Source organism: Physeter macrocephalus, unplaced genomic scaffold (assembly GCF_002837175.3).
Source record: "Physeter macrocephalus isolate SW-GA unplaced genomic scaffold, ASM283717v5 random_731, whole genome shotgun sequence".
NCBI lineage: Eukaryota > Metazoa > Chordata > Mammalia > Artiodactyla > Physeteridae > Physeter > Physeter macrocephalus.
Window position 1 is genome coordinate 1 of NW_021145979.1, and position 12,002 is coordinate 12,002.

General features: G+C 50.9%; 1 protein-coding gene across 1 annotated transcript; it reads left to right on the forward strand.

Moving 5' to 3' along the window:
• Positions 1–544: 544 nt before the first annotated feature.
• On the forward strand, positions 545–6,321 carry CATIP (ciliogenesis associated TTC17 interacting protein; the record flags this gene model as incomplete). The annotated part of the gene is made up of 9 exons (XM_028486119.1): positions 545–854; positions 1,177–1,377; positions 1,672–1,727; positions 1,892–1,978; positions 2,169–2,336; positions 4,089–4,213; positions 5,190–5,266; positions 5,600–5,688; positions 5,907–6,321. Coding segments are annotated over 9 exons (1,353 nt in total), but the record flags the coding sequence as incomplete, so codon positions are not given.
• Positions 6,322–12,002: the final 5,681 nt, after the last annotated feature.

Here is a 12,002-nt window from a genome sequence, read left to right on the forward strand (position 1 = left end):
TTTTGGCCTCACCACGCGGCATGCGGAATCTGAGTTCCTCGACCAGGGATCAAGCCCTCGCCCCCTGCAGTGGAAGCGCAGAGTCTTAACCATTGGACCGCCCAGGGGCAATCGCAATTGCCAAAAGCAATTGATTGGGAAAAATAAGTAAAAATAATTCTCTAAAAAATTTTTAAAATAAATTGACAAACCAGCTTCCCAAGTACTTTTAATGCAATCTAATAAACGTAAACATATAAATATAGTAAAATTTAAGGTTTTTTAAAAAATGTTTTGGTTCTAATTACAATCCCAGTAAGAATTGAACTTCAAAGTACACTTGTAAGGTCATTCTATGATCCATGTCATCCCCCCTGCCTCCTAAGCATGTCAAATGCTCCCTCTGCTGGACGATACCTCAGGCTTGGGCTGAGCCGCAGAAGCCACAGTTCCTACCAATTCTTCCAAGGTCTGGGTGTTTAGTGAAATGGGTTGATGGCCCTTTAAGAGGCGGTAGCTAGCTCCCAGTTGCCATGGAGACAGCTGGATACAAACTGGCTAGCAGGAGGCAGCATGTCTTCCAAAGTTCAATCCAAAGGTGAGAAGAGGGCTGAGGAGTTTGGGGTGGGGACCTGGAAAGGGGTGGGGCATCTTCTCCCTCATCATCCACCCTGGGGTGGCCTTGGAGGATTCTGCTCTTGGGACCCCTGCCCCACCTTCTTCCCTTCTTCCTTCTTCCCAGGGTCCGCCATCTGCCGACTCAACCTCTCCTCCCTCCATAGGCTCCAAAGCCAAGGACCACCAGCCCTCAGCCCAAGAGAGTCTGCCACCCCCAGAGGCCAATGCTGAAGCCATCCACTTCCTCAACTCCCTCCGTGAGCCTGGGCAGTGGGCGGGGGGGGACAAAAGTACGGACGGGAGGGAGGAGAGAAAGCCCAGGCCTGGCCAACCCCTCTCTCAGCCTTGATTCTCCTGGGACTCACAAAGGGTGTGAGGCCCATTAGTTGATATTCTTCAAGGGAAGACCCCAGGGACACGGTGTAGAGGCCAATGGAGGGGAGGCAGGGGCCACCTGGGGGACGTGGGATGAGGAGGGGGTGGGTGGAGACTGTGGGCGCACTGTTGGCCTGGGGGTCCGAGAGTTGAGACCTAGGAGCTGGGGCTTTAACTGTCCCCACGGGACCCTCACCCACCCAGGGCAAGAGGAGCTGCTGATGCTATTCTTCTCGGAGACTCTGGTCATGGTCTCGGACGCAGGGGAGCCTCAGGGAGAGCTGACCATTGAGGTGCAGAGAGGGAAATACAAAGACCAGTTTGGTGTCATGGCGTACTTCCCATTTGTGCATGCCTTTAGCCGTGGCTTCATAGACAAAATACTCTGCGGAAACTCCATTCTGGGTAGAGTTCCTGCTGCCTGACACCCTCTACCCCCACCCTTCCTCCACTTCCCTCTCCCTCCCACCCCCCAACTCCCAGGACCTTCACTCAAGACCAACGATTTGACTTCACCTTGGTACTAGAACGAGGCAAAGAGAGTGCGTGGGACACGGGGGTGACAGGGAAGTCAATCACAGCCTTAGTTTTTTCCTCGGGCCACCCTACACCTGAGTCCTCCAGCCCGGGCCACCGCCTCCCTTCCTGCAAACTCCAGCCTTGTCTCCCGTGACAGCAGTGTTCACCTCGTCCCCCCAGGCTATCTCTCGTGGAAACTGGAGGTTGTGGAACAACATAATCAGGAGTTCATCAAGGTACCTCCTGGGGCCCCAGCCTTGACCACATATGGAAAGTTTTCTATCCAAATTTCCCCTCAGTTTTCTCATTTATGAAGAATGCACAAGGCGACCTCTGGGAGATCTCGCTCGTATACGATCCCGTGAGTCCCTGGTTCTCCCCTCCATGCTCTGGCCCTTAGTTCCACGTCCTCCCCATGGAACGGAAGATGAGTTTGCTGAAGCAGGATGATCAGCTGGCCGTGACCAGAATCATCAAGGAGGGTGAGGTAAGGATGAGAGCCAGGTGGGAGCCATACTCTACATCCTCTTTGGAAGCAGGAACAGGGAACAGATGGTGTCAGGCCAGGAGCCTGGACTAGGGACCATATGGACTGGACCATATGCTCAACACCTGGCTGGCCCAAACTCCCTCCACTCCCCGGCTCAAGGTCCCTGACCCAGATTTGTCCTGAACAGGAAGTGAAGACCGAAGCGACTTTCTTCCCCTGGCACTCCATTGCGGGCTTCGTCTCCCAGGCTGCCAACCTGGTGTTGCTGAGGGTGATGGCCTGGCGGCAGACAGTGCCCAGCAACGCCCGTTTCCTGGCCTTGGACACCGAGGGCAAACTCTGCTATTCCACTTACGTGAGGGGTTTCCCTGGGTGGGGGACTTGGTCTGGGGCGAACTAGAAGGGGCAAGGAGAATGCTGAGTTGGGAGAAAAGACAGCTCTGTGGAGTGGAAAAGGGGGTGGAGTGGGGATAAACCCGGGGTGTGGGGGTGAGACTTCCAAGAGCAGGAGAAAGCAAGACCGCATTTGTTAGAGGGAAGACCAAGTGTGAGGCAAGTGGCGTGAGCGAGAAGGACCAAAAGGTGGGAGCAGTGGAAGAAAGCAACGCTTTTTGCACAAACGTCAGTCCAGGAAAAATAAACATTGTAGGGGCCACTTTTACAGACATATTTTTTTAAGATCAGGAAATGTAACATCTCCAACTGCACTTAAAATTTATTTTAGGGCTTCCCTGGTGGCGCAGTGGTTGAGAGTCCGCCTGCCGATGCAGGGGACGCGGGTTCGTGCCCCGGTCCGGGAGGATCCCACATGCCGCGGAGCGGCTGGGCCCGTGAGCCATGGCCGCTGAGCCTGCGCGTCCGGAGCCTGTGCTCCGCAACGGGAGAGGCCACAGCAGTGAGAGGCCCGCGTACCGCAAAAAAAAAAAAAAAAAAAAATTTATTTTATTATGTCTCAACCCTGAAGGATGTTTCTTATTTTTCTCTTATTTTGGCTAAACTTTCATCATCAACCTACCTAGGACTTCCTGTAATATGTGATTTTGAAGCCATGCCTCTGAACACACACTTTGGGGGCTGATTTGACCAACTTCGTAAATGACACTCTTGTCTTTTCTATCACAAACATGACAGACAGCAATGTGTTTGACACAAACAGACACATACCATTTTCCCCCAATTTTCTTTGAAATGTTTTTCTTATGTTAGCACTTTTCTCCCTGTTGCTGTAGCTGTAACAGGGATTTAATTTTTTTTTTTAGTTATTTATTTTGGTTGCACTGGGTCTTCGTTGCTGCACTCGGGTTTGCTCTAGTTGCAGCGAGCTGGGGCTACTCTTTGTTGTGGTGCATGGGCCTCTCATTGCAATGGCTTCTCTTGTTGCGGAGCACAGACTCTAGGTGTGTGAGCTTCAGTAGTTGTGGCACACGGGCTCAGTAGTTGTGGCTCACAGGCTCTAGAGCATAGGCTCAGTAGTCGTGGCAGATGGGCTTAGTTGCTCCGCGGCATGTGGGATCTTCCTGGACCCGTGTCCCCTGCATTGGCAGGCAGATTCTTAACCACTGCGCCACCAGGGAAGTCCCCAGGGATTTAAATTTCAATTACAATGGGCAGCTTGCACGGGCCTGAGGCAGCCATAAATCTCAGTCTAGTCCCTCCTCAGCACTGCACCACCAGGGAAGTCCCCAGGGATTTAAATTTCAATTACAATGGGCAGCTTGCACGGGCCTGAGGCAGCCATAAATCTCAGTCTAGTCCCTCCTCAGCGTCCCACTACCCCCTCCCCACAAATAGCCCAGCCTCCGCCCTCGCCCACACTCACACCTATTATAGAATCTGCCAACTAGAAGCACTTGGTCATGAAGCTGGCATGGGGACGGGTTGGGGCAGGAGCAGGGTGGAGCTGGCTCTCTATGAGAAAACCCCAACTTAATCTGGGGGTGCAACTCAAATCTTGTGGCACCTAAGGGTCTGGACAGCCAAGGGCTGCTTATCACTGGTGAACAAGCAGTGAAGCTATAATCTGGAGAGAAGAGCCAGGGTGAGATGTGCGGGGAGGCCCCGGTGGGAATCCACCTCACCTCCCTCCCTTCATTTTGGTTGCTGCCAGCAAGGCCTGGGCTCCCAGACGATCCAGGTGGGCCATCAGCAGGTGGAAGTGTTCATTGTGGAGCAGACTGTACACTCGGAACAAGGCATCCCCGTATCCTGCCAGTTTTACCTGCTCTCTGATGGGTGAGCTACCGACGGTGGGGTGAAAGGGGCAGTATTGAGCACAGCATGGGAGCTCAACCTCCTGGGCCGGGTCGGGGCAAAGGGAGAGTCCTGTTTCTGGGGACACCACCAGGAAGACTTGCTGTTGAGATCTGAGTGCCCCTGCTTTATCCACTCATTCACCCTTTTTCATATATTCACTCATTCTCCTGATCTCCACATTGCCTCCCAAACCTCACCAAAGAGCCCTGAATGGCTGAGGAAGTCAAGGTCAACTCCACAGGGCCTAAGGCATAGCTAAAGCAGCTGCCACAGGTGTGGGTGTAATATTGAAAAACACCCAAGTTTGAACAGCTCACCACTTCAGAAAATCAGCAGGCTGGGAGAAGCATCCCAGCCCACTGCCAAACTGTCACCAGCAAAGTGCAGGCACCAAATCCTGAGAAAATTCGGGAGGGGGAGAAGCATTTGTTTCTTGAAATTTCCAAAGAGGTATTGACAGAATCACTATACTAGAAAAAAAAAAAGTAATCAGAACGTTGTGGGCTTTCCTTATTTCATAATTTAACTTGTTGTTTCTATTTTGAGTATCACATAGCAGGAGGCTCATGATTCTTTTTATTTTTTTTAATTTTTTTGGCCACGCCCCATGGCTTGTAGGATTTTAGTTCCCCGACCAGGATTGAACCCGGGTTCTTGGCAGTGAAAGCTCGGAGTCCTAACCACTGGACTGCCAGGGAATTCCCTCGTGATTCTTTTAGTGCTCACACCTCTAAAGGTCTTGCACACGTGCACACATCTCCAGGGTAGGAACAGTCCCCAGTTTGAAGAGCAGGGGCCATTATCTGGGGATCTAGAAATGAACAGGACCCTGGAACTCAAAGACAAGTGGAGGAGGGGAGGAGAGGGACAGTAGTAAAGGGAGACCCCCAGAACACCCTTTAAAGGAGTGGGCTGGTCTAGGAAGACTCATACCTTCTTCTGTGTTGCACTCCAGGCACCTGGCCAAGAGGATCCAGGTGGGCTCCCCGGGGTGCTGCATGATCACCAAGGTGCCCATCTTGAGGGAAGTGGGTGAGTGAAGCCCCTGGCTGGTGGGAGAATGAAGGTGAGGTGAGGAAACCTGGAGCCTTCCAGGGTGCATGGGTGGATTGTGTGCCATGGCCCCGGATCAGAGCCCGAGATGAGATGGAGAAGTTATGCTCTCCAGCCCCTGTCCCCAAGGCAATTCGGGGATGATCATTTTGCTGGGAACCCCCTCCAGCAACTTCGCCCATACGGCCAGAACCCTGGGGTTTCACCTAAGCCTGCCCAGAACTGGTGTTCTTGGGCATCCCTCTGTATCTGAGGAAGGTTCTGGGGTCAGAATAGGCACGCAGCCTTCCTCCCACCCGCCCCCACCCCCAGATGATATTGAGCCTCACCCAGTGTTTGAGAAGAAACCCCTGGTGTGGGAGGAGGACATGGAGCTCTACTCGAGGTTCGTGGACCGGAAGGTGAGGAGGGGCTGCAGCCAGCCTGAGGTCCCCATCCCCCCATCCCCTGCCCTGGGCGTACACTCCACCCTTACTGATCACTTTTTCTGCCCGGTTGAAATGCATCACCCCTAGGGGCTAGGGGACTCCAGCGTCTCTAAGCCCTCCATGGGGCGAAGGGGAGGGGAGCTCCTGGGGCGCGGGGGTCCCGGGTCCGGCTCAGGCTCGGACCCCTCCAGGAGGAGCTCCGTCTCAGCCACAACAGCTATCTGCGGCAGCACCCCGAGGCCCAGGCGCTCATCTCCGACTTCCTGCTCTTCCTGCTGCTGCGCCAGCCGGCCGAAGTGGTCACCTTCGCCGCCGAGTACTTCGGCCCCTTTGCTATGCGACGCCCGCTCACTCCGGCCTTGCGCTCCTCCAACCGGCCCTGCCCCTTCCACGAGCTGGAGCCGGAGGGCCTCGGGGGCGAGGAGGGCTAGGCGGGCAGCAAGGCGGTCCCCCGGGGCCCAGCTGGCCGGGGCGAGGCAGGAAGACAAGGCGTCCGGGCTGGGCTGGGGCGGCACGCGGGCGGGAGGCACCCGGGAGGCGCGCTTTCCTGCCTGCGGTTTTTATGGGAATAAACGGGGCCCTCCCGAGGCTCGGCTGTGAGCCGGATCCTTCTCTGGCCAGCGTCTCGTGTCTCGGGCTAAGCATAGGAACCGTGAACAGGGTTTATCGCGCGATTTTCAGCCTTTCTTCCTAGCTGTTGTTATGATCAATATCACTATTTTACAGACAAGAAAATCGAGGTGCGAAAAGATTGAGTAACAGAGTAAACACGTGGGAAGTAGGGTTCAAACCTGGACGTTGGATTCCAAAAACCCACACTTTTAGTCACGAGGTTAGCCGCGATGGAGGGGCAGGGCTTTTGGCGCGCAGAATCATTATAGATTCCACCTGGCATAATTGCCCGCTCCCGCCAAAGAAAAAGAACCGTCGATGTGTTCACCACTGGCCTTGCTCATCACCCCCGAAGCTTTCCAAACCCCCTCTCCCTACCCCATCGCCAGCTCTCACACTCCTCCTCCTTCCTCCCGGTTCCCACTGTACGCAGCAACCCCCAAACTGCGTGGAGGGTCCCCAGTTAACAATAGGATGGAAGGCAATCATCACCTCCTTTAGGTTCCTTGCTAATGACAGTTCTGGCCAATGGCTTGTTCCTGCCCAGTACTGGCCGCAGCTCAGTAACAAATAGGAGGCACCCTACCCTGAGGCAGATGGTAATGGGCCTGCAGGCTCCATCCTTCTATCTATTCATTCCTCCCACCAGCTAAGAGATGAGGGCCTCCAGAGAAGCTTTGCACTCTAGCGGACAATATGGGCCAGTATCTACAAGACTGTAATGATGGAAATGTTCTCTATCTGCAATGTCCAATATGGTAGCCACTAGTCACATGTGGCCACTGAGCACTAGAAATGTGATTAATGTGACTGAGGAACTGAAGTTCTACTTTAATTTTTTTTGCTGCACGGCGTGGCATGTGGGATCTTAGTTCCCTGACCAGGGATTGAACCCGCGCCCCCTGGAGTGGAAGGCAGTCTTAACCACTGGACCACTGGGGAAGTCCCTACTTTAATTTTAATTAATTTCAATTAAATAGCCACATGTGGCTAGTGGCTACCAGACTGGACAGCAACAGCTCTAGAGGATAAGTTCTTTTCATTCAGTCAGGCAATCAGCTCAGCAAATATTGGGCTCCTTCCATGTGCCAGGATTGTTCTGAGCCCTTGGAGATCAGCAGGGACAGGACCAAGTTCCTAGCCTCATGGCACTTGCAGATAGCATGGAGAGACAGACGATAAACACAAAAGATAATTTCTTATGTGAAATTTCAGACATTTATGAAAACAAGGCCAAGTCATGGATAGAAAGGGACTCAAGGTTGGAGAGTTGAGGGTGGAGACTTCAGGGAGGGCCTCTCTGACATCTCAGTTGAGTTGGGATGTGAATGATAAGGAGTCAGACCTGTGAAGAGCTGTGGGAAAAGCATTTAAGGTAGAAGGAACAGCAAGTGCAAAGGCTCTGAGCATGGCATGTTGGGGACAGAAGGCCAGTGAGGCTGATGCACAGTGGGGCGGGGTGGGGGGGATGAGGGAGAAGCTGGCGATAAAAGTGCTCAGTCACCTCGAGGTAGGGAGGGCTGGGTCTTGAAGGGCCTCCTAGGCCCTGGCAAGTTCTCCTCATCCATGGAGAACTGAAACCAAAGTTGACTCAACCCAATGCACCCAGAATGTTCCCATAGAGATCTTGAGAGCTCCCTCCAGTTCCTGATACTCTGCCGCAGTGGGGAAGGGGGGAGGGCAGTAACATCCAACCCACGGACATTCTTTGTCTGCTGGGCGCTCTTTTTAAAAAAATAATAAATTTATTTATTTATTTATTTTGGCTGCCTTGGGTCTTCGTTGCTGCGCGCGGGCTTTCTCTAGTTGCAGCAAGTGGGGGCTACTCTTCCTTGTGGTGCGCGGGCTTCTCATTGCAGTGGCTTCTCTTGTTGCGGAGCACGGGCTCTAGGCACATGGGCTTCAGTAGTTGTGGCGCGTGGGCTCAGTAGTTGTGGCGCACGGGCTTAGTTGCTCCGTGGCATGTGGGATCTTCCTGGATCAGGGCTCAAACCCATGTCCCCTGCATTAGCAGGCGGATTCTTAACCACTGAGCCACCAGGGAAGCCCCTGCTGAGCGCTCTTGCATCAGGTGACTTGCGAAGGAGTCTGCCACTTCCCTGCCTGCTCTGTGACATCCATTTCAAGACCAGTTTGTTTTTAGATTGTATCATTTGTCCCCAGAACTCCTATGACCCCCCTCTTCTTGCTCCATAGTCCTAAGCTATATATGTCTCTGAACAAAGAAAAAACAAAGATTGAGCACTCGTGACATGCCAGGCACTGGACTAGGGTGTGGGGATGCTGTGGGAGTATCAGGACCAGGCCCCACCTGCATGACACACAGTCCATTCAGAAGGAAAGAGACATCAGCCAAGGCTCTCCCGTGAATGAATATGTAAGTATAGACCATGCAAAGTGCTACCTGCAATATTAGAGTGTTTAATGCGACTTGACCTAGTGTTGAGAACCCAGGGAGGCAAAGGGAAGGGAATAGTAATAATAAGAGCAAGCCCTATGCAGCACTTACTATTCTAATCCCTATACACATAAGTCATGTGATTCTCACAATAGCCCTATGAGGTGGGTTCTATTATTATACCCATTTTACAGATGAAGGAAAGGTTAAGGTCAAGGCCATGCAACTGGTTAGTGACAGAACCAGGATTTAGACCCAGGGAGCCTGGCTCAAGGCCGTATGTGAATCCACTCTGATAAATAGATCAGAGGTGGCTCTCTGGAGACAGATCCCAGAACAGAGAAGAGTCACCTTCCTGCTTTAGATCCGTCCAGACTAGCGTTGACTGTACACTGTCTTTCCCCTTCCCCAGGTACCCAGACACTGCCCCATTCCCTACTGCATTGTCACTGACAGCAGCTTCAGTGCTTTGAATTGCTGGGGTAGACAGGGAAGGCCTTGTGCTACGGGAGCATACAGTCTAGCCCTGGAGAAATCAAGGAAGGCTTCCTGGAAGAGGTCACACCATAACTGAATCCTGAATGACGAGAGGCTGTTTGCCAGGCAGAGGTGTTTGAGGAGGAAGCAACATATGCCAAGGCATGGAGATGAGAGGGAGGGAGCATGGAATGTCTGAGCTACTGGAAGGGGTTCAGGAGAAGATGGTCTTGTCCTGACAAGAACACAACTAAAGTGTTGGCCTCTGTCTGGGAGCCTAAGAGGCCCTGAAAGTGGGTTAGGCAAATACTTGAATGCCTGACTGTTTCTGTGCTTTTTCTTCCCACCAGAAGCCATAATACAAGCAAATAAACTAAGAGCAATGCTATAGATCAATGGAGCCCTAAAAAAAGCGTCTTACATTTTGACATTTGACAACAAAATTAAAAAACAAGGCTGATAATGCCCTTGGAAGGTGCAAATTTGACCTTCTGAATCTCTGTCGTCCTCCTCCCTTCTTTTGGTTAAATCTGCTGTTTCCCCAACACCAGCATTCCCGCTACAACTCATTCTTGGGGACTTCCCTGGTGGCGCAGTGGTTAAGAATCCGCCTGCCAATGCAGGGGACACAGGTTCGAGCCCTGATCAAGGAAGATTCCACATGCTGCGGAGCAACTAAGCCTGTGCGCCACAGCTACTGAGCTTGCACTCTAGAGCCCGTGAGCCACAACTACTGAGCCTGTGTACCACAACTACTGAAGCCCGCGCACCTAGAACCCGTGCTCCGCAACAAGAGAAACCACCGCAATGAGAAGCCTGTGCGCCACAACCAAGAGTAGCCGCCGCTCGACACAGCTGGAGAAAGCCCGTGCAAAACAACGAAGACCTAACGCAGCCATAAATAAATAAAATAAATAAATTTTTTAAAAAAACCCATTCTTCTTTAGTTCGATCGTTTCCCCATTTTGTTTTATGATATATTGCATCAGAATTGTCCTTTGTTTTTTTTAAAAATAAATTTATTTATTTTACTTATTTATTTTTGGCTGCATTGAGTCTTCGTTGTTGCATGCAGGCTGTCTCTAGTTGCAGTGAGCCGGGGCTACTCTTCATTGCAGTGGCTTCTCTTGTTGCAGAGCACGGGCTCTAAGAGCATGGGCTTCGGTAGTCGTGGCTGGCGGGCTCTAGAGCACAGGCTCAGTAGTTGTGGCACACGGGCTTAGTTGCTCCACGGCATGTGGGATCTTCCTGGACCAGGGCTTGAACCGTGTCGCCTGCATTGGCAGGTGGATTCTTAACCACTGTGCCACCAGGGAAGCCCTATCCTTTGTTATTTAATCATCACAAATGCCCCATGTTTGAGCTACACTGCATCCAAAGCCTTTGGTGGGTGAGACTGAGAATTAAACCACCACGTGCATCAATGTTTTTAACAGAAAATGTATTTGGAGTTCTGAAGAACTGACAGTGACCAATGACATTTTGGAACCCAATTTACAAAAGCACACAACAACGAAGAGTAGCCCCCGCTCGCCGCAACTAGAGAAAGCCCACATGCAGCAACGAAGACCCAATGCAACCAAAAATTAAAAAAATAGAAAAGAATACAACCAGCATGTTGACCTTGACAAAATCCACTGCTCTTTTTCAGATATCCCCAGTTTTACTTGTACTCATGTGTGTGTATTAAGTTCTGTACAGTTTTTCATATGTGTAGGTTTGTGTATCCTCCACCAAGGTCAAGATACAGAACGGTTCTAATACCACAAGGATCCTTCAAGTTATCTTTTCAGAATCACACCTACATCCCTCTCCACCCCCAACCTCACCCACCTCTACTGGCTGCAACTTAGTAGTAAAAGGAAAAAAGTAGTAAATCTGACCTTCATTTCCAAAATTTTGTCATTGCAAAAATGTTATATAATGTAATAGTAAAACATGTAAACTTTTCAGATTGACTTTTTTCACCTAGCATGATTTCCTGGAGATTCATCCAAGTTACTGTGTGTATCAGCAGTTTGTTCCTTTCACTGCTAAGTAGTAATCCGTGGTTTGTATTGCAGTTAGTTTTACCATTCTCCTGTTGAATGATATCTAGGCTAATTCTAGTTTTTGGCTATTAGATGTAAAGCTGCTAAAAACATTCATATACAGGTTTTTGTATGAACACAAGTTTTAATTTCTCTGGGATAAATGTATACCATAGTATATGGTATGAGTACCATAGTATATTCTATGGTATGGATGTCCCGTAGTTTGGTTAGCCATTCACCCGTTGAAGGATGGTATGGGTTGTTTCCAGTTTGAGCTATTATGAATAAAACTGCTCTAAATATTTGTGTACAGATTTTTGTGTGAACGTAAGTCATCATTTCTCTGGGGGAAAAAAAAGCCCAGGAGTGCAGTTGCTGAATCCTATGGTAGTTGCATCTTTAATGTTATTTTTTTAAGTTTTTTTGATGTAGACCATTTTTAAAGTCTTTATTGAATTTGTACAATATTGCTTCTGCTTTATGGGGTTTTTTAAGTTTGTTTGTTTTTTTGGCCGTGAGGCATGTGAGATCCCAGCTCCCCGACCAGGGATCGAACCCACACCCCCTACATTGGAAGGCGAAGTCTTAACCACTGGACCGCCAGGGAAGTTCCTGCATCTTTAAGTTTTTTGTTTTTTTTTTTTTTGCGGTACGCGGGCCTCTCACCGTTGTGGCCTCTCCCTTTTGCGGAGCACAGGCTCCGGACGTGCAGGCTCAGCGGCCATGGCTCACGGGCCCAGCCGCTCCGCGGCACGTGGGATCTTCCC